At 40.1% G+C, this 23,847-nt stretch overlaps 1 protein-coding gene across 1 annotated transcript in view; it reads right to left on the bottom strand.

Annotated features, from left to right (window-relative positions):
* fat2 (FAT atypical cadherin 2) overlaps positions 1 to 22,869 on the bottom strand; it is a 230,789-nt gene extending 207,920 nt beyond the window's left edge. Inside the window, 2 exon segments of the mRNA XM_055158976.1 lie at positions 8,214 to 8,525; positions 18,815 to 22,869. Of these exon segments, the coding sequence (XP_055014951.1) occupies positions 8,214 to 8,525; positions 18,815 to 22,049 (3,547 nt within the window). The 5' untranslated portion in view covers positions 22,050 to 22,869.
* Between the last annotated feature and the right edge of the window lie 978 nt (positions 22,870 to 23,847).

A 23,847-nucleotide genomic window follows, 5' to 3' on the forward strand; every position in this document is an offset into this window, starting at 1 on the left:
CTTCCTCCCCCTCTTACCCCTCTCTTCTCTGTCTCTTCCCCTCTCTTTTCTCTCAATCCTTCTTTTCTCTTTCTCTCTCTCCTCTCTCTTTTCTCTTTCTCTCTCTCCTCCCTCTTTTCTCTTTCTCTCTCTCCTCTCTTTTCTCTCAATCCTTCTCTTACCCCCTTCTTCTCTTTCTCTCTCTCCTCCCTCTTTTCTCTTTCTCTCTCTCCTCTCTCTTGTCTCTCAATCCTTCTCTTACCCCCTTCTTCTCTTTCTCTCTCTCCTCCCTCTTTTCTCTTTCTCTCTCTCCTCCCTCTTTTCTCTTTCTCTCTCTCCTCTCTCTTTTCTCTTCCTCCCCCTCTTACCCCTCTCTTCTCTCTGTCTCTTCCCCTCTCTTTTCTCTCAATCCCTCTTTTCTCTTTCTCTCTCTCCTCCCTCTCTTCTCTTTCTCTCTCTCCTCTCTTTTTCTCTTCCTCCCTCTCTTACCCCCTCTCTCCACCTGTCTCTTCCTCCTTCTCTTTCCCTCTCCCCCTGTCTTTTCTCTCCCTCTTGGTCTTACCCCCTCTCTTCTCTCTCCCTCTTTTCTCTTCCTCCCTCTCTCCCTCTCTTCTCTCTCCCCCTGTCTCTTCCTCCCTCTCTTTCTTTTACCCCCCTCTCCTCCTCCCTCTCTCCTTCTCTCTCCCCCTCTCTTTTCTCTCCTCTCTCGTCTGCACACTGTCAGCTGTGTGAGTGTATATGATTGTAGGGAGCAGGCTTCTTCTTTCCCTCTCTCCTTCTCTTTTCTCTCCCTCTCTCTCTCTTTTCTCTCCAGCTGTGTGAGTGTGTTTGTCTGCGGGGGGGAGCGGGCGTCTCGCTGGCAGACGTGTTAAAACAGTTTGAGCGGGGCGTCGTCGTCGTAGGGAGCAGTGCATGGTGCTTGATGTAAACGGCCCACAGGAGTCTGCATTAAAGACACGCTCCACTTTATTATCAGCAAAACATCACAAATTCTGGATGAAGTTCAAGAATAAAAAAAAAAAAAAGTTTATTTAAAGGTTGTATGGAGGATTTATTTATGTATTTTTTGTTTCAAGTTGTCAATGATAGCATTATAGAGATGCAGTAGCCTTGTAATTATGATGACCAAAAAAAAGAGAATAAAAATTCATCAACTCTGGACGTGGTGGGGCCAGCTAAACATTTGCCAATAGATAACGACACTGCCTCGTTATCTGTTAGCTGACAGGCTGTCAATCAAACTCCCTACGTTTCTAGCGTAACTGACTTGCCTGCGCCGCCGGTACGTGGTTTACGTACGCCTGTCACACAGTCCACAGACGCAAGACGCACAGACGCTGTTTACTCCACCAACGCAACAGTTCTTAGCGGCTTTTTTTGACCTATATCTTCCTCGCAGTTCGCACAAAGTTTGTTGCAATGGCGACAAGAATCCAGGAGCAGTTCGCCGCAAAAGAAAGTCCGTTTTTGAGGTCGCTGAAAGAAGAAGACAAGGGGAAAAGCAGCGAAGCCAAACTAAGGTGATTCTTGAAGATTCATTCCAGCGATGGTGCGACTGAAGCAGACGCAGGGTCTAAAGACTGACGCACTGGTCGCCAAATTACTCCTGGACAGGTCACTTCTGCTTATTATGAAAACGTACTTTATTTCCAAGAGCTAGACAAACGTTTTTCAGGACACGAAAGCGATATCCTATGTCTGAAAACGTAATTTTCAAGGCAAAGAAAGAGTCCGCTTGCTGCTGCGTGTTGTAGCTAGTTCATTCGCACTGAATCTCCACGCAACCTTCTCTGCACCCTTTCCTGCTCCTGTCCCCGCTGCCCGTTCCGCTCTTCCCCCTGCTCCTCACTTCTCCGGGCACGGAATCTCCGCACACCGCTCCCTCTCTCTCTCCTCTCCTCTCTCCTGCTCCCCGCTCCCTGCTCCGCTCTTCTCCCTGCTCCTCACTTCTCGTCCGTGTACAAATGTCCGTGCACCCGCTCCCCCCGCTCCTCACTTCTCCGCTTTGCCTAACCAACACTGTAGTTAGTTGTTTACAAGTCATGTGCAGCGCACCGGCTGTAAACAAACCTGTTTTGTGGCGTTAAAGAGGAGGCGGGAGAAGGCGTTTCTACGTAGGAGCTGTAGGGGAGGGGGGGGGGTTTCACGCATGCGCAACATTTGAAAAAGGACAAACAGTCGCTGGATTTCTCGTTCCTTGGAAAATCCTCTATACAACCTTTTAAAGGGCCATATGACACTGTTTTCTGATCTCTGTTCTAATGTTGACCTGGACTTGCGTTTCGTTTCATTCACACACGTTTAACACACACACCCTGCACATTTAGGCTGAGTCTGTTCCACCTTGTGATGTCATTTGGTAATACAGTACAGGAAGTGCTCCACTGTGTTTGTAAAATCCACACATTTTCACTAGGATCATTTGGATCATTTACATCAGGAGTGTCAAACTCAAATCCACGGAGACCAAAATTAAAAACTAGGACTAAGTCATGCATCAAACAAAATATTTACTGAAAAATTTCAACAACATCTGCATGTTTTCTCTTCTTTCGAGAAATATAATGTTAAACCTTTATTATAAATGTTTAATAATAGTTTTGGGTAACACTTTATAATAACTACACCTTATTTAGCCTTAATAAAGCATGAACAAAGACTTAATTAATAATGAGTCATGCTTAGTAACTACTTAATTACTGCCTTAATTACCACTTAACTTGCACTTAATTCTCCTGTGCTGTAAATAGTTATCTCATAATTATTTCTTCACATTAGAAAAGCTCTCAAAAAGATGTAACTAAGGCTACGTTCAGACTGCAGGGCTTAACGCTCAATTCCGATTTTTTTGTGAAATCTGATGTTTTTGCGAGGTCGTTCACATTTCCAATTAAATGCGACTTGTATGTGACTCCAGTGTGAACGGTAAACGGCCCGAAAGTGTCCCACATGTGCACTGGAGACACGACGACGTCAACCACAGTGAGCGTCTCTGTGTTTACTGAAGTTGTCCAAACATGGACGCAGCATCGAGCACCTGGAGATTTTAAAGTTCCTCTCGTACCGGAGCCAGAACATGAACAACTTACTTGTTTTAAGGAGGAGATTGAGAAGGAGAAGGACGAGGTTTTTGGTCGTGGTGTTTTGTGGGACAGCGGCAGCGACGTCCGTTGAAAGGAACATGTGGATGTGGAGACGGAGCCAAGAGTGGTGAGTGGTGATGTGCTTCACTTCAGTGACACGGAGTTCATTAACAATTTTCTCCTACTTCAGTGCAGAATAGTGACGTTTGTGTCTTGTTGATAATGTGTAGGTGGATGAGTAGTACGTGTAGATGAATGCACTTTGGCCGTTCAGACTGAAGTCACATGTCAAAAGATCAGATATGTATCGGTTTCAGGAGCACATATCCAAGTGTCCTGGGTCACATTTGAAAAAAATCGGATCTGTCATTAAAAGATCAGATACAGGTCACATAGAGGCCAAAAAATTGGATTTGGGTCACTTCAGGCTGCATGTAGCCTAACAGATAATAGCTGCTGGAATTATCATTGCATTGCATTATTAGTAAATCAATCTCTCATAGCTTTGTACTTAAATATAATGGTTGGTTCAAATGGTTAGTTCATGAGTAATTAAGTATGAAATAATTACTATATACTGAAACCAGGTCTAAACTAGATCTAAACCAAGTCTAAACCAGGACTAAACCAGGACTAAAAACAGGACTAAACCAGGACTAAAACCAGGACTAAACCAGGCCTAAAACCAGGCCTAAACTAGATCTAAACCAGGACTAAACCAGAACTAAAACCAGGTTTAAATCAGGACTAAACCAGGACTAAACCAGGACTAAACTAGATCTAAACCAGGACTAAACCAGGATTAAAACCAGGTCCAAACCAGGTCTAAACCAGGAGTAAAACCAGGCCTAAACTAGATCTAAACCAGGACTAAACCAGGACTAAACCAGAACTAAAACCAGGTTTAAATCAGGACTAAACCAGGACTAAACCAGGACTAAACCAGGACTAAACTAGATCTAAACCAGGACTAAACCAGGATTAAAACCAGGTCCAAACCAGGTCTAAACCAGGAGTAAAACCAGGTCTAAACCAGGACTAAACCAGGTCTAAAACAGGATTTAACAGGACTAAATCATGCATGTCTCCTCTTCTTCTATCAATAATATTTTTAATACAGTTAAGGAAAGTCTGGACTTTTTATTTTCTTTTATCAGACAAAACATCTTATGTTACGATATCCTTGTCCTTGCTTCTCTACAGCAAATCAAGTAATCCAAAGTATTCAGATTATGTTACTCACTTTAAGTAATTTAATGGATTCTGTTACAAACTACATTTTGGTGTATGTAATCTGTAATCTGTAGGGGAATACATTTTAAAAGTCACCTTCCCAACACTGTAGGACGTTTAAACTGCTTTCAAAGATTGTTTTATGACTTCATTACTTAAATTACCATCTATTTTAGTAATTAGAAGTGTGCAATTGAGTCATTTATAACAGTCGATGATCAGCTGTCCGTAAAAACATGTGGTTTGGAGCAGACGCACGACTTTGGTGGAAGAAATGCGACATGTGATATCGTAACATTTGTGCCCCTTGAAATGTACTTATTAAAATATTTACAGTACACATTCAAGTATCATGTCACTTTCTCCCTCTGGATACTTTAAGATAACATCAGGTTTCAACAAAGGACTGAGATCTGACGCCAGTAATAACAGAAGCCAGAGACGGTGAAATGTGCTGACTCTGCGAAAACGAAAACAAAACAAAAAAAGCGTAATATTTACTCTCTTTAAAAGTGCACTGTGTAACTTTTCTGATAGAGGGTCCACCACCTGCTTGTCTCCGTGGAGATGTCACCGTTATTATGCCTCTCAGTGGGGTCAGATCTGTGGAGAAGCGAGCCTGCACATGGTTTAAAAAGAAGTTGTATTTTTAAGGTATTTTTGAGCTCTTAAACACCTGTAATTAAACAAATGCAAGGGAAATATGATCAGTGTCGGGAAGGTGACTTTTAAAATGTATTCCCCTACAGATTACAGATTACATACCCCAAAATGTAGTTTGTAACGTAATCCATTAAGTTATTTAAGGTGAGTAATGTAATCTGAATACTTTGGATTACTTGATTTGCTGTAGAGAAGCAAAAACAAGGAAATCTTCACATAAGATTTTTTGTCTGCTAAAAAATAATAAAAAGCCCAGACTTTCCTTAACTGTATTAAAAATATTATTGACAGATGAGGAGGAGAGACGGTCCGCGTGGCATGGTTTAGTCCTGTTAAAGCCTGTTTTAGTCCTGTTTTAGACCTGGTTAAGATCTAGTTTAGACCTGGTTTTAGACCTGGTTTTAGTCCTGGTTTAGACCTGGTTTTAGTCCTGGTTTGGTTTTAGTCCTGGTTTAGACCTGGTTTAGTCTTGGTTTAGACCTGGTTTTAGTCCTGGTTTCAATCCTGGTTTTAGTCCTGGTTTAGACCTGGTTTAGACCTGGTTTAGACCTGGTTTAGACCTGGTTTAGATCTAGTTTTGACCTGGTTTAGTCCTGGTTTAGACCTGGGTTCAGTCCTGGTTCAATTCCGATTTAGTCCTTGGTTTAGTGTTTGGCAATGAGTGGAATTACCAAAAAAAAAAAAAAACAAAAAACAAAAACAAAAAAACCAACCAAACAAACAAACAAATAAAGGGATTTAGCCCAAAATGTGAAAACAGGAAAATACCGCCATGTAATCCATTTATTTCAACAAAGTAACTGTAATCCAATTACCACTCACTGAAACAGTAACTGTAACTGAATACAGTTACTCATAATTTGTACTCTGATTACATAACTCCGGTACATGTAATCTGTTACTCCCCAACACTGGATATGATTAAAGATCTACTGTGGAACATCCGGGCAAAGCAATAACATCTCCATGGAGACAAGCAAGTAGCAGAAAGTTACAGAGTGCACGTTTAAACTCAGCAGGAAAGTTTGAGTAATACGGAGCTGGAATATTTGTATACAACAATGAACTCTCTATGGAAATAAAAATATGTCACGCTAAATATAAAATGTTGTCTGTTGGTTCAGACTTAGTCCCGGATTATTACTAGTGATTGTTCAGGGCGTCTCCTGTTTAACTTTAAAAACCTCTGGGATCGGCTGCATGCTACAAACATATACTGTGGCGTACTTGTACTTGTACTTGTCCTTGTCCTTGTACTTGTACTTGTACTTGTACTTGTACTCATCAAGCGAAAGTGAATAGAAGTGGAAAAATAATACAGGATTTAATGACAAGCTTTGTTATCTGGATCGTTTGCTGGAAATAATTTGACCCATAATGTTTTGTCAGTAATGCTGTTTCTGAAAATGTGTCACCAGTTTCTTTACATGTTGTCATACAGATGTATCCCCTAAGTGCAACAAAAGTCTAAAAACTTACGTGGACGTATTTGTAAAATAGGAATGTAACAATAACTGAAATATCGTGATGTCGTATCGTCAAAAGTCTCTCAATAATATCGTGGACCGTCACAATATATGGAATCACAAGTCTCTTTGCTTAAATTCAGTGTTATGGTGCAGCATGAGCTAACAGAAACTTAGAAAAATGCATAGACCATGATCCTTTGCTCCATTTCAGTCCAATTTACATGATGAAATAACATTTTAACCCTTCCAGATCAATGGAATTGTATATGTCCTGTGACTTATACTCCAGTGTGACTTATATATTAAAATGTTCACACTGAAGAGGTGAGAGGTTCTAGTCTTGTGTGTGAGTATCTGCTGCTCCTGTTCCTCCTGTATCACTGTCACTTCACTCTACTGCACATGTCTCCTGCAGAAAGAGCCTCTGTTCTGTCTGTATCATGTCAGTCGATCGCACCGTTACTTCTGTACCACCGAACAATTAACATTTAAACAAACTTATAAAGACGACTGAGAAGACTGAACACAAATGCCCCAAAAAGACAAAATCAGATTTTGCAGATGTAGTAGTGAAATCTGCAGCTGAAAACGATAATTGAGCGAGAAACTTGTGACACCGGGAGGATGTAACATGAAACTTTCCTGAAGTCACTGGATGGATGGACAAAGTCTGGACTTCAGTGACACTGAAACCATCCTGTCGGGATTCAGAAAGACCCGAATAATTCTAACTGGAACTGATGCTGAGTCTGACGACAGCGACACAGAAGAGGAAGCGGCGCAACGTTTACCTCCAGAGGTCATGGAGTTGTTCAGAAGTGACACCGAGGATGAAGAATTGAATGGATTTAGTGATTTGGAGTGAGATGGAGAGTTTGGTAAACTTGTTCTGTTGTTTATGTTATAGTTTATCTGAAGAACTGTTCATATGTGACGTTAACAGTCTGTTGTTCTCTCTTCTGTTGTTATTACTACAACTTGACTTTTAACAGGAAATGTTGTTTCCTGGTCTCTGATTTTATAAAATTTCCCCCAAAAAGTGCCACTTATTTATATTTTTTTCTTCTTCATTATGCATTTTTTGGCTGGTGCGACTTATACTCCAGCGTGACTTGTAATTTACAGACTTCGTTTATCCCATGCAAATGTGCTGCAAGTAACACAGAGGTGGGGAGGTAATTTGCAAATGACCAGCTGTTCCCAGGTTGTACTTATCCTGAGTGAATCGGGCTTTAGTTTAAAGAGCCCATATGACACTATTTTCAGATCAATGTTCTAATGTTTTTTCCTCATCACAAACAGATCTGGAGTTGTGTTTTGTTTCATTCACACATGTTTAAACACACAAACTCTTTAGATTTAGATGGAGTTCTTCTCTCGAACAGAAAACACTCTGTTGGACCTTGTGATGTCATGTGGTGATACTGCTGTGTTTTTAAACTCCACACACCTTCACTAGAATCATCTGGATCATTTCTGCCCTGGAATTTCCAATCTCTGCTGAGCTAAATGTGAAAGGAGCTGTTCACTTGAAAACTACCGCTTCATGACATCACAAGTTGGAACAGAGCATTTTGAACTTTGGAGATTTAGAAAAACTCATAAAAAAGAATAGCTCTGACATGTGTGAGTGAAACAAAACACAACTCCAGGTCTGTGTTTGAAGAGGTAACAACATTCTAACAGCTCACAGTCAATTTTACATAATACTGAACCTTTAAAAATACCCAAAAAATTATCCATTTGAATTCTAAAAGCAAACAATCGTGTATTTAAATATCTGTACCTGTTTTGGGGTCCACGCTGAAGAACGCCCTGTGCGCCTCCAGCATGTCGTACGTGATCTGACCGTCGGAGGAGCTGTCTGCGTCCGTGGCCTGGACCTGGACCACGGACCGGACCTCGTGAGAGTTTTCCGGGACCGATCCGAAGTACACGGGCTGGCTGAGCTCCGGGGCGTTATCGTTCACGTCCATCACCTCAACGAAGACGTGAGACCAGGAGACGAGCGGTTCGGTCCCCAGATCTGTGGCGTACACTGAGAGCCAGTAGTGAGGGGTGGTCTCCCTGTCCACGGGCTCTGTGGTACGGATCACGCCTACGGACAAAATACAAGATAAAGTAGAAACAATAATCTTAATAATAAATAATAATCTTCCACATGCACAAATGACAGCTTTGTTTCAACATGCAAATTTTCACTTTTACAATTTTTTTTTATTTTTACCCAAATTTACTTTCTAGCAGTACATAATAGTTATGCATTGGATAATAGGGTGGTCCTAATTTATGAACTTTTAAAATCATATGGTCTAAGGTTTGGTTTGAAGGTGGAAAAAGCGCTATATTAAAATGTGACCCTTTACCATTATTAGTCTAACCATGAAATAATTGCCATCAAAACTAAAATTCAAAAGGCCAGGGGTGTTGTGGGTGTGGTACGCGGGAGTACGACGTCCATCCACTTCTCCCGACGTGACATATAAAAAAATAACAAATATAAAATAGCTAAAACTTAAATGTCAAACCGGAGCTATTGATGAAAACAACCTGCATAGGCTCATGATATCTGCACTATTGTCCTATAGTGACCTGAGACATGAGGGACCAGGACTGAACCAGGACTAAACCAGGACTGAGTGTCAGGATGAGTCGGGATGAGCCCAAAGGTGCGCCCGCGTAGACCGTCAGGTGACCGCAGGTGAAAGGACCGACGCAGAACTCCACACACCACAGGGATCCGCGCAGCCGTCGCCTGATCGTGCTTTGCGGACACCCTGCTCCACGGGCTCGTGGTTCTCTCTCTCGTTCTCAAGTCCAAGATTAGTCCTGGTTTAGACAAGGTTTTGTACTGATTTAGTCCTGGTTCAGTCCTGGTTTAGACCTGGTTTAGTCCTGGTTTAGTGCTAGTTTAGTCCTGGTTTAAACAAGGTTTTGTACTGATTTAGTCCTGGTTCAGTCCTGGTTTAGGCCTGGTTAAGTCCTGGTTTAGACCTGGTTTAGTCCTGGTTCAGTCCTGGTTTAGACCTGGTTTAGTCCTGGTTTAGTCATGGTTCAGTCCTGGTTTAATCCTAGTTTAGTCCTGGTTAAGTCCTGGTTTAGTCCTTTTTTAGACCTGGTTTAGTCCTGGTTTAGTCATGGTTCAGTCCTGGTTTAATCCTAGTTTAGTCCTGGTTAAGTCCTGGTTTAGTCCTTTTTTAGACCTGGTTTAGTCCTGGTTTAGACCTGGTTTAATCCTGGTTTAGTCCTGGTTTAGTCCTAGTTTAGTCCTGGTTCAGTTCTGGTTTATACCTGGTTTAGATCTGGTTTGGTCCTGGTTTAGACAAGGTTTAGTCCTGGTTTAGTCCTGGTATAGTCCTGGTTTAGACCTGGTATAGTCCTTTTGTACTGCTGGTTCAGTCCTGGTTCATGTGTTGTAGTCTATGCTCTATGTTTTGTAGGTGATTATGAACGGCGTTCATGTTAATAACATGATTCCCCACTTTAAAAATCCCCACTGCACCACTGTGATGGGCTGAGGTGAATTCCTCAGAAGATGATGGTCGTGCAGTGACACTGACACGAGTCTGGGAGGGAAAACAGTGCAAACATGTCCCACTGGTGGACCCAGCACTGCTCAATCAAACTTTCAAGAATCTTCTTTCAGACTAACACGTCACAGAGTTTACACTGAACTTTCTTTTTTATTGCCTCTCATTGAAACGTGTCTTCAGCAGAATGTCTTCACACAAAAACTAACATCAATAAAATATTTTCTCTCAGTCAATGTTATGTTTTCTTTCATCAGACTACAAAAGCATGTCCCTGTTGAGTGAACAGGTCATTCTGTTGCAAAACTGTGACTCTTTAACTGTGTTACCTTCAGTAATTCAGCAGTAATGAGGACCGCAAAGACAAAAACTTCAAGGTCTTTGAGCTCCTTTAACTATGCATACTTTTTTGTGAATGTTTGCAAACCCCCTTTTTAATGAAATGCTATATATCTAGGAGATCAGAGAGAGACATTTTTAACAACCCTTTTGGATCATCATCATAGAATATTTTGTAAATTGCAAACTTATAAAGAGGCGTATGTGAGCGTGTTGGCAGAGCATTGAATACACGTGAATACTATCGCTGGTATTTGTAAGATACTTTAAATACTTGCTGACAGCTTTTTAGTAATTTGGTAAATAGTACATTGATTATTACCACAGACTGTAGAAAAGAAGTGGACTAAGCGACTGTGACGTCACCCACAGCGTTCGGTGTCGCTCAAATGAGGCTCGCAATGCTCATGGTTACAGGAGCAAATCTGGAGCCAGGCCCCGTCCACACTAGTATGTATTTGAGTCGTTTTTGTTGTGGATGTAGTGTTCGTCCATACTAATCCAACTGAAAAAGGCTCGACGGAACGATCTGGTGTCTGTAGCTCCCACGAATTCATCTGAGTACAGATCTGATCCGACACCGTGCGGACGCCTGAAAATGATGATGGGCTGATACGCCGATGTAGGTCTGTGCACTGCAAAGTAATTCACCGCCAACACGCTAAGAGGCTAGAATATATGTCCATTCATATATACATTCTGTGTGTACGTCCTGCAGACGTATAATCTCTGAAAAGTTTAACATGAACCATCTACAACGTGATAGAAGCACAGAACAGACTCACCATCAGCAGAACACCCCTCTGTCACAGAAAGAACACTCATATTCCACTGAGTCGTGTCCTTTAGTCCGACAGAAGCTGAACCGCATCGGTGCAATATCGAGCTGTTTTTTTAGCTCAGTTTATGCAAATTAGCCATGTGATTTTAAGTTTTGTTTCGGTGAGAGTTGCGCAAATCTGTATTAAACACATTATAATGTCAAACGGGCTGATGTGGCTCTAGAGTGGTTACGGTTTATATGTCGTAAAGTTGAATTTATTGATTAGTAGTGATAATAATAGATAGTAATAATAATGATGAGAATTTTAATATGAAAACATTAATTATTAATCGATAATCGATCGTTTATTCTCCCGACGATCGATTAAGAATACTTAATCAAATGCCCATCCCTAATGAGGACCCCCTCGAAAACGACATGGCAAGGCATCTCAAGGGGCTCATCCAAATTCAAATTCAATTACAAGTCTCTTTGCTTAAATTCATCGTTAGTTGCAGCATGAGCTAAAAGAAACAGAGGAAACTACATGGCCCATGATCCTTTGCTCTGTTTCAGTCGAATTTACACGATAAAATAACTTAGAAAGAACTTTTAAATCTTTAGTCTTTAGTTTATGACAGAACCAAAGGCTTGTGAAGGTATTTTTAAAGGAAAAAGTAGTATATTCACAATTTTTATAACCCCAACTAAAATATCGTAGAGAGAAATTTGGACATTGTTACATCCTTATGACGTGGCTTTAAACCTCAAGGTAAACTTCAATGAGAGAAGTCAGAATGACATAATACTCCAGGCAGGCTAATAAACCTTGTAACAGTCAACATGTTGTCTTTCCCCAGTATGAAACTTTTATTTGGCTTTTTATTTGACTTTCTAGTAGCGACTTGTTTAATCCTGATGCCACGCCCTGGGAATTAACCGCGATCGCCTTTAATATCCCAAACGCTGTAGGGAATAAAACCTCAGAATGTTTGTTTTTCTGGAGAACTCTGGATCTGGGCCAAAAAGTGTGACAGTTTGAGTGGATTTGACCGAGATGTCTCATTAAAACCTCAAGAACAGAAAGCAGACAATGCTTTGGTCTTGTTCTAGTTCAGAGTTAGTCCTGGTCTAGTCTTGGTTTAGTCCCAGTTTGGTTGTAGTGATTGTGCAAGTGTGAACGCGCCCTGAAATCACACTTCTGACATGCAGCGGTTTGTGCCTGTGATTCATGCACATTTGGGACTGGCACAATATAAACACTAAAATAAATGTCAGGTGGCTCAGTGGTTCGAGCAGTGGTCTCTCAGCCTGAAAGTTTGAGGGTTGATTCCTGCCTGGGCAAAGTTCTACTGTAGTGTCTTTAGGCAAAACACTTCACATGTACTGCCAGGTATGAAAGTGATATGTGTGAACAGGTGAAAAAAAGAAAAAAAAGCTACTATAAAATCTTTTTAATTTGTAAATATCTGTTCCTGATATCTTTTGCCCCTCCATCCATCCATTTTCTTCCACATATCCAGGGTTGGGTCACGGGGGCAGCAGTTTAAGCAGGGACTCCCAGACTTCCTTCACCCTGGACACGTCCTCCAGCTCCTCCAGGGGGACCCCGAGGCGTTCCCAGTCCAGCCCAGAGACATAGTCTACGTTCAGACTGCAGGGCTTAACGCTCAATTCACATTTTTTTGTGAAATCCAATGTTTTTGTGAGGTCGTTCACATTTCCAATTAAATGTGACTTGTATGTGACTCCAGTGTGAACATTAAATGGCCCAAAAGTGTCCCGCATGTGCACTGGAGACACGACGACATAAACCGCAGCGAGCGTGCTCTGTGTTTATGGAAGTTGTCCAAACATGGACGTGAGCATTGATCACCTGGAGATTTTAAAGTTCGAGGTTTTTGGCCATGGTGTTTTGTGGGGCAGTGGGACGTCTGTTGAAAGGAACGTGTGGATGTGGAGACGTAGCCAAGAGTGGTGAGTGGTGATGTGCTTCTCTTCAGTGACACAGAGTTCATTAACAATTTTCGCCTACTTCAGCGCAGAATAGTGACGTTTGTGGCTTGTTGATAACGTGTAGGTCGGATGAATGCGCTTTAGCCGTTCACACTGAAGTTGCATGTCAAAAGATCAGATATGTATCGGTTTCAGGAGCACATATCCAATTAACAACATATCATTAAAACATCAGATACAGGTCACATAGGGGCCAAAAAATCGGATTTGGGTCACTTCAGGCTGCAGTCTGAACGTAGCCATAGTCCCTCTAGTGTGTCCTGGGTCTTCCCCGGGGACTCCTTCTGGTGGGATGTGCATGGAACACCTTCTGAGGGAGGCGCCTGAGCCACCTCAACTGCTCCTGTCGACATGGAGGTGCAGCGGCTCTACTCCGAGCTCCTCCTGTGTGACTGAGCTCCTCACCCTGTCTCTAAGGCACAGACACCCTGCGGAGGAAACTCATTTTTGACCGTTTGTATCTGCGATCTTGTTCTTCCGGTCATTACCCAGAGCTCATGACCATAGGTGAGGGGAGGAATGTAGACTGAACGATAAATCAAGAGCTTTGCCTTTCGGCTCAGCCTGCCAGCCCTGCCTCAGGTGAAGGAGTTCAGACGTCTTGGAGTCTTGTTCACGAGTGAGGGGAGGATGGAGTGTGACGTATATCTTTTGTGTGGCGACCTAATTTTATGGATATTTATGGATATATATGTTGCATGTTGCCAGTACCTAACTATACAATATTGAGTAGATAATGCTAACTCATACTGTAAAACCAGTGAACCAAATTTTAATCAAGAGGAAGGATCAGTCGTGTCTAATCATCAATGATATACTTTGATTTTTTTAATGGACAGGCCCAACGCCAATCCTCTGTCAGTAAAAGCAAGTGGTTTGGAGCAGAGTTCAGAGGAAGAAACTTAATTATTTTTTAGTGAGTGTTAGTAGCGTTCCTTAAATGTGAACACTTGGAATCAATCTTTTCAATCTACTTTTTTTTTTCTTTCTAATTTTGATGTGTTTTTTTACGCATTAACCCTGAGCCAACACAAGAATCAGCACAGACGCAGAGAAGACAACATGAGTGAGAGCTTTGTGCCAAAAAAAAAAAAAAAAAAAAAAAGTTTGGCAGTTAGTTTTATTATTATTAAGGTGGAGAAACTTTTGATTTAGATCATGGCTCATTTCAAAGGGTAAACACACTCCCTCTCAAGTTTGAACCTAAACAGATCTGAACCTTGGTCAATTCTCTCTGTGATTAAGATTTTAGATAAAGTTTGTTCTTATTAATAGTAAAAGAGCCAGTTTTTTGTACGGCTCTTTGAAACTATCAGATCCATAAGATTCGGATGCTACAAAAGAGCTGAAAGTCCCATCACTATTACTAGACTTTTTTGATTAAAAGTCTTTCTTGTTTACGTTCATGAATTCAACATTTAAAAGGAAAGACACTGTTTTGTTTTTTACCACATCATCCAGCCTAAGGTGCATTGCGCAACTTTTCTGGTGGAGGATCCGTCACCTGGTTGTCTCCACGGAGATTTATTATTTATTATTACTGCCTGAAATGTTCCACGGTATGACAGTAAACATTTATTCATCACGTGTGTTTCTATTGCTCAAGAACATAATAATTCTCTCTGTGAATTAGGGCTGGGTATCATTCAGAAGTTACCAATACGATACATACTTCGACACAGTGAGCTTTTGATTCGATACGATAAATTCCAAATTGATTTGATTCAATAAAAAATAAAGGCTAAATCATGGCTTTGTTAAATCACTTCTTGTGCTAAATTCATACGAAACACAAACATTTTAATCTTCAAAACTGTGAAAATGTCAAATGTGTTTTTTAAAATGTATTCCCCTACAGATTACAGATTACATGCCCCAAAATGTAGTTTGTAACGTAATCCATTAAATTACTTTAGGTGAGTAACGTAATCTGAATACTTTGGATTACTTGATTTGCTGTAGAGAAGCAAAGACGAGGAAATCTTCACATAAGAAGTTTTATCTGCTAAAAGAAAATAAAAAGCCCAGACTTTACTGAAATGTATTAAAAATATTATTTATAGAAGAATGAGACAATCATCATGATTTAGTCCTGTTAAATCCTGTTTGAGACCTGGTTTTAGTCCTGGTTTAGTCCTGGTTTAGTTTCTGACAATGAGTGGAATTACCGAAAAAAACACAAAAAAAAAAAAGGGGGATATAGCCCAAAATGTGAAAACAGGAAAATCCCGCCGTGTAATCCATTCATTTCAATAAAGTAACTGTAATCCAATTACCACTCATTGAAACAGTAACTGTAACTGAATACAGTTACTCATAATTTGTACTCTGCTTATATAACTCCAGTACATGTAATCCATTACTCAAACACTGCGCATAAACAAATTTCCTTCCTCTAAACAAACAACAAAACTGTAACAAAATAATTTAGGAAAATACACCAACAGCAGCCCACGATACTGTATCAGCACATTATGTGATACAATACATTGATATTTTGATATTTTTGCACACCTTTACTGTGAATAGGGTTGCCTCTGCACAGATCTGGCCTGTGATTTAGCCTATAATTGTCTCCCTTGTGGTAGATAGGTTTAAATTATACTGTGTAACATTCTACACCATTGTTTCTCAAAGACTGGGTCGCGATGCTCAGGTGGGTCGCAAGAGATTTTTTTGGGGTCAATTTGTTATGACCTGCATGTAGATCTGCAATATACAGTTCTACAAACTATTTTGTTCCTATATTGTTGGTTCAATTGAAAGTCCAAATAGGCGACTTATGGATAGCCTACCTTCTGTAGCTGGTTCAATTTTCATAATTTATAACTTGAGGAATACTAATTGTTCAGAGACACGATCACTTAGTCAACAATAAAATATCCTCATTAATGTTCAATAATGCTCAAATCCACCTTTATTTTGTGATTTATGAATAATGCCTATTGACTTGGAAGGTTTGTAACTTTTAAAATATGGGCCACCGAAAAAAAGTTTGGGGAGCACTGCTCTACACAATACACAATATCATTTCTATGGACACAAGCAGGTGGTGGACACTAGGGATAGGCATGACTAGTCAATTAATCGATAATTGATCATTAAGAATTTGATCGATTACGTTCATTTTAATCGACAAATCGAATGTAGGTTTCTGTTCTGTTCTAGCGTAGAGTGACCAAACAGGTGTGTACATGTGTCTCTGCATCAGAAGGAGCGAGACACAAACAGTGGGTCAGTCTGCAACGTACCGAAGCACAAATTCGTATTTAACGATGACTTGTACAAGGAATTCCACGCTTTCTGTTCCGGTCGGGACAAGTGTGAGGCCATGTGCACAGTGAACAAAGCAGCACATATGTTTCGGTGTCCAGTGGGAAAAAGTTCACCAGGACAACAAAAACATGAAAAAGCGCTGCCAGGTGAGAGTAGCACAATGTCGATGACGAGTCCCCACCTCCCAGTGTCCTGGTTTTGACAAACACAAATATGGTCACACTAACCTGTATTCCACTGAGTCGAGCAGTTTTTTTTTCTTTGCTTAGTTTATGCAAATTTGCCATGCGGTTTTAAGTGTCGTTTCTGTGAGACTTGCACAAAGCTGCATTAAACACATTATAATGTCAAACGGGCTGATGTGGCTCTAGAGTGGTTACGGTTTATATGTCGTAAAGTTGAATTTATTTATGCAGATTAGTATTGCAGCTAGTAATAATAATGATGATAAATTTTAATACACAAACATTAATCGATCGTTAATTCTCCCAACGATCGATTAAGAAAATTTAATCGAATGCCCATCCCTAGTGGACACTCCACTACAAAAGTTACTTATTGCACCTTTAACATATGAAAAATCTACTCAGAAAACTAAATACATGTTAACTTATCTATGTATTCGATCATTTTGCAGGTGAGCTCTGGTTTAGCCTAAGGAGCCATCTTTAAAACTGAAGATTTATTTTAGCCTGGGCCATTCTGACAGCGCCTCCACCTGCCCTGATCTTATCTCACAGCTCCGAGTGCAAATGTGGCGAACGCTGTGCATTAGGACGCGCTGGAGCCTCTGATGGGCCTTCAAATGGAAAAATCTGCAAGGTTTCAAAAAAATGTCGGAGGAAATGTCAAGTTGTACAACCCCGAGCATGTCCTGTCCCATCTGGAGCTACAAAAGAAAACTGTGACTGTAAAAATAATACTTGGCTTGTTGTTGTTTTAAGGATTTCGTATTAATCTCAATAGAACTTTTGACCTGCAAAGAAGACTGCGCTGGTTACGAATCATTTGAATTTGATGTCATTTCTCAAATAAGTGACGAGTGTTTCTGCAACGTGCTTTTTGACATTAATCTAAAAGGCGATGTGACCTGAGGTTATGGTTTAGAAATCTGTTGCACACAGATAGCAGAAAGGTTTTCAAGGTCAGGGAATTTAAATTGTTGATAAAGTAATATAATAATGATATCTGCATGTAGCAAAGGATAAAAAAAAAAAGAGATGTCAAACTGAGGTACCACTTTTACACAATTTTGGCACTTTTAGTTAGTTCTCTTTTAAAAGGCTCAGACTGCACTATTTCTGATCCATGTTCTAATGTAGTTTCCTCGTCACAAACAGACCTGGACTTGTGTTGTGTTTCATTCACACGTTTAACACACAAATCCTCCAAATTTAGTCTGTGTTCTTATCTTAAACTGAAAACACTCTGTTCCACCTTGTGACGTCATGTGGTATAATATAATACAGGAATTGCTCCACCGTGTTTTAAAACTTCATACACCTTCAACAGAATAATTTGAATAATTTCCAGGAATTTCCAATCTCTACTGAAAAAGGTAAACTGTAACTGTTAATTTGGGTTCCCACTCTTTTTCACTGATAAAATTTCAAAACTTTTCCATGATTTTCCATGAATTTTCCATGACTTTACGGCACCTACATGTGTAGAATTGATCAGACTTTTAGGACTAAATATGAAATGTTAACTCTTTCCACTCACCTTATGGTTTGGGATTATAGTTTTTGAACATTCAAAATCCTGTCAGTGGATTTATTGCTGTCTTTTTTTTAACAAAAGGCGCAGGTGTTCACAAATAATCAGAACAGCCTCGTGAGAACTTAACAGAACGCTGGAGTTGCGTAAAGAGATACTAAAATTCCATGACTTTTCCAAAACTTTTACTGAATTTAGAAAATTCCATGACTTTTCCAGGCCTGAAAAATGACATTTTCAATTTCCATCCTTTTCCAGGATTTTCACGACCGTGGGAACCCTGCATCACAAGGTGGAACAAAGCATTTTGAGCTTTGGAAATCTAGACAGACTAATAATTACTCAAGAGTTACTCAAACATGTGTGAATGAAATAAAACACAACTCAATTTATGTTTTTGAGGAGGTAACAACATTATAACAGGACTAAAAGGGTAAATTCTGCCTAATATTAGACCTTTACATGCATTCTGTCAATAGGATTGCCTCTACACAGATGTGACATTGTAATTTAGTCTGGTAGTGTAACCTGTTTATCTCCATGAAGATATATACATTTAATGCCACACTAAGAAACTTTCAGTCAACATCTCCATGAAGACAAGCAGATGACAGATCCTCCACCAGAACAAAGAACAAATGTGTTACATGTGATATTTTGAGGACTTATCCCCTTTCAAAAGCTATGAGATCTAATTTCTCATCATATTCAAACAGACAAAATAAAAACAAAAGTTGTATTTATTACCTGATTCTTCATCGATGGTGAAGAGTCCGAGTCCTGAGCCGCCGTGAATGTGGTACCTCACGACCCCATCTCGCCCCAAATCTTTGTCCGAAGCGGTTAACGTCACCACGGAAGTCCCGACCGGCGAATCCTCCATCAACACCGTATCGTACACAAACTCCGAAAACACCGGTCTGTGCAAATTCTCGTTCACATCCAGCACCTCTATCTCCACGTAACAGGACGAAGAGAGAGACCTGGGCATCCCGTGGTCCACCGCTCGGACTGTGAGGTTGTAAGACGGTCGCCGCTCAAAATCCAGCTCTCTCTCCAAAGTCAACGCCCCGGTGGTGGAATCGAGATGGAATATCCCGTTTTCCGTGTTTTTAAGATTGTACGTTACGTGGCCGCCACTGCCGAGATCCAAATCAGCGCTGTCCAACCAAACTAGAAGCGTTCCAACTGGTACATCTTCCGGTACTTTGATTTTGTAAACTTTTGGGTTGAATTTTGGTGGATTGTCATTAATATCTTCAACGACAACAACCAAATCAAGTGTTGAGAATAACTGAGGTCCAATTTTTGCTTGGTCTCTTGCTTCGATTTTTAAGTCATGTCTTGGTAAAGTTTCTCTGTCCAATCGGCTCGTTACTGCAATCTCTCCAGTAAGTTTGTCAATCGTAAACAAGTCCGTAGATGTGAGAAGGGTGTATTGTATATTCCCGTTGGTTTCACTATCAAAATCACTAGCCCGAGCTGTAAAAACGACTGAATCAACTTCGATATTTTCAGGAATTCTTATTACAGATCTCGGCTGGCTAAAAATAGGCGGATTGTCATTGACGTCCATTACGTTCACGGCAATCAGCTTCCAAGCTAATTTCGGTGGCATTCCCAGATCGGAAACGGTGATGTTCAAAATGTAAAACTCCTTAGTCTCGCGATCTAAGGGGCAAACTAGCTTCAAATCGCCTGAAAATACGTCAACGACAAAACAACCGTCTTCGTTCCCGCTTGAAATCGCGTACACAAGCTTTCCGTTCATTCCTGTGTCGCCGTCGGTAGCTTTGAACTGGACAATAGTGGAATTTAACGGGTAATCTTCCACTAAATCAATGGACCCGGGTATGCTGAGGTTAAACTTGGGGGAGTGTCTGTTTGTAATGTATTTGTCTGAAAAAGTCTCTTCCCCCTGGTTGGTTAAAATCGGTTTGATAGACTCGATTAACTTGTCCGTAACTTGCTTAAAGATCCCGGTTTCTTGACAGTGAAAAGTAGCGTCCTCTCCTGGATTCGTGACAGTAACTCTGACTATCGAAGCCTCGGATTTGTGCTTTCCGTCTGTGGCTATGACCTTCAAATTAAAAGCGTTTGAATTGGGCGGTATTGGCTTGTTTAGCTTGATAGCGCCCTGTGAATCTGTCGCGAAGATTTCAAGTTCGTTGCCTGATTCGATGACATATTTCAGTTGCTGTAACTCATCCAGGTCGATAGCAGATAGCTGGACAATTGCCTGCTGTACGGGTAAGTCGATCGGGATAGTTGTATTGCAGTCTACCCTTTCAAACAACGGCGTATTATCGTTTAAATTGTTTAGGATGATCGTAACAGGGCTTTCGCTAACTTGAGTAAACGGACTCCCGCTATCCGAAGCCCAAATTCTAAGGTGGTACTGTCTTTTCATTAACTCATAGTCCAAGTGTTCAGAGGCGGATATGATACCAGTAAACGGGTCAATCGTAAACGGTACCGGGTTTGTATTAGCGATTGAATAAGTTACCAATCCATTCATGCCTAAATCTTTATCAATAGCGCTGACTTTCAAAACGCTGCTCCCAACCGGGCTGTTTTCGTCTAACGTAGCGTGGTAAGAATTTTTAAGGAACTGCGGCGCGTTGTCGTTCTCGTCTGTAATCTCAACCACGATATGAGTTTCGGCTTCTCCATCGTTAGCGATGACGTCAAATTCGTACCGCCGTTTTGTTTCGAAATCGAAATAATCGCCGGTGACGATAATGCCGCTTTTGTGGTTTATCTTGAATTTGGCCGAGTCCGGGTTCGCTTTTATGCTATAGCTGACGTTGTAGGATTCAGGTGTGGTCGAAACTTTGACAACGTGCGTTTTTGGTGGCGCAAATTCACTTAAAGAAACGATGTAAGTGTCTTCCAAAAATGTCAAAGGCGTGTAATGAACTGCAGGTATGTAGACTTTTGTGACTGGAGATAGCAAACTTGGAAAGCTACTATCTTTTGCTTGTAATGACAAATTTAAACCGCGAGGTATCTGTGACCAACTGATTTCCTTAGTGGATATTATTTGAAAATCATTTCCTTGGACTCCTGAAGGAATTATGTCAAAAAACTTGTCAAAATCTCCTTCTATGATTTGTAGAGACTGCACAGGTTTGATCCCTGGTTCAACGTGGACATCGACTGTAACTTTGCCATCAGATGAAATAGCAGGTTTTGGACTCGGAGTTATAATCGGGTGAGTTTTATTTGTTTTTTGTACGTTTACGGTCACTCTTGCCACATTGCCAAATTTCTGAACACCCGAGATCTTCTTGGTTCGATCTTCGGCTAAAACGGTAAGATCGTATTTTTCATTTCTGGTGTGGTTCAGCTTCCTGAACAAGTTCACCTTTCCCGTAAAAGGGTCAACAGTGAACGGATGTGAGCGCGTCGTGAACAAATAATAAAACTCAGCGTTGCTACCCAAATCTGCGTCAGTAGCGCTAACTGTGACCACGCTACTTTGCAGAGGAGAATCTTCGCTAATCGTGACGTAATATGATGCGGGGTAGAAAAGCGGTTTTAAGTCATTGGTGTCTAGAACTTGAACCATCACTTTGGTTTTGGTTTTAAGATCAAAAGTGCTTTCCGTTGCCTCGACAGTAAGTGCGTAGATATCTTGAACTTCTCGATTTATGGAAGAAGAGAAGCTAACTCTCGTTTTGATCCTCAGAAACGTAAAATCTCCAACGACGAGTGATTCAGCTTGGAAAAATTCTTCATCGTCACCAGATACTATATTGAATTTGATTTGCCATAAAGGATCAATGAGTTCGATGCCCATTTTGATTGGTGTTTCTATGTAAGTGCGAGGGGCGGGGTTTTCAAAAATGGTGGTGTTGTAGACGGGATGGGTGAACTTCATTGGAGAGATGTCTTTGCCTTTTAATTTTCCGTAACATAAGGAGAGGTGGAAAAGGAAGAGAAGTACTACGGTTAGGAGCTTTGTTCCGCGGGACGCCATCTTGGGGACTGCCAAGACCTGAAAGGAGAGAGAGAGAGAGACGATTCAGTATTTCTTTGACTGAGACAAACTTTGTCCACTTGATTCACTGTATATCACAATATCATATTCATTCATTCATTTCTTTGTTTGAGCAGGTACAACAAAATTCAAATACAATAACCAAAATAGTGATATGGACATGACATATTTGGGACCTGGTGCTCAAAAGGAGTAGAATGAAGTTTAAAAAACTTATGGAGTCCTACCCCAATTGTTTTACATTATCACGTGGTTCACTTTTTTTTTTTTTTTTTTTTTAATCATCATTGAAGTGCTTACCTGTCATTTACAAAAATATACCCACATATATACAAAAACATATCCACACATACATACTATATACATATACATGTACACACATATGTACATACATACACACATACATACATACACACATCATAGATATCCAGTACATATTTTCGTTTATGGTCGTACAAACTAATAATAATGTTATCGTAGGAACAAAGTTTATCGTTTATGATCGTACAAAATAGACAGTAATGAGAATGAATAATTTAAGGATTTTTTTGTTTTCGTTTATGGTCTTACAAACTAATAATAGTAATGAAGAAGGCACGAAAGCTTATTGTTTATACTTGTACCAAAATAAACAGTAATGAGAATAAAAAATTTGGGGATTTTTGTTTTCGTCTATGATTCTACAAAATAAGCAGTAATGGGAATGAATAATTTAAGGATTTTTGTTTTCGTTTATGGTCTTACAAACTAATAATATTAATGAAGAAGGCACAAAAGTTTATCTCTCTTCATATAATAACAAAGAGCATAAATACAGGTTGTCCCCCCCAAAAAAAATCGATTCAGTGAAATATCTTGATACTTCATTGCACAATTCTTGAATCGATTTTTCAAATAATATTTTTCACAAAAAATCATTAGTTGCATTCACTGTTCTCATGATAAAAAATGTATAGATTATATTTCATACAACTGTGCTCTTAAAGGTGTAGTTGACTGTATTATTTGAAGTAACTGTTGATAAATTGCAATATATCATCCAGTGTTTTAGTATTGGGATATACTGAATTGTGGCATGCGGATCATGATATGTACAATATCGTGAGGCATTGCACACTAGAGTTATAACTTTTTGAACTTTTTTTCCAAAATCAAAATCCTGCATCATGATTGGATGAACTTTTTGGTATAATTGAAGAAACCAAACTCCATTTTCAACACTCGTTTAAAAAAGTCCCCCCGAAACAAAAATATATTAAATACACATTACAGCCAATGATATGAAATGTGAAACTGTGCTGAGTTCTCCCAAGGGCCGTTACAAGTCAATTTGACTGAAAATGGATCAATAATAAGTTGTACTGCATCATAATATACTGGAGTTTCACTTTCTCTTCTTGCTTTCACTTTATAAACCATTCGATTCATCGTTGCAAAGCCAACACTGACAATCATCATTTTTGACTTTTAGTGGCCTATTTTATATGATCTTTACCCTGATTATGTGTTTTGTTCCTGTGTTATTCAAGAGAAAATTGCCTTTGGTTATTTTATGATTGAACAGATATTAACCTTCTAACAGTTTTATTCTGGTTGTTGGTCGACTTTACCAAAACTTCATTTTGAGTCTGGGGGAACTTTTTTCAAAAATATGACCAACTGAAGGTCAATTCCTTTCATTACTAGCAAAAGTTCATCAAAATATGATACAGGGTATAGAGGTTGTAAAAAAGTTATAACACTAATACACACCCCTACAGGCCAATAATTTTGGTGA

The sequence above is a fragment of the Boleophthalmus pectinirostris genome, unplaced genomic scaffold (genome assembly GCF_026225935.1).
Source record: "Boleophthalmus pectinirostris isolate CB_2022bp ecotype Guang Dong unplaced genomic scaffold, ASM2622593v1 HiC_scaffold_23, whole genome shotgun sequence".
NCBI classification, from domain to species: domain Eukaryota; kingdom Metazoa; phylum Chordata; class Actinopteri; order Gobiiformes; family Gobiidae; genus Boleophthalmus; species Boleophthalmus pectinirostris.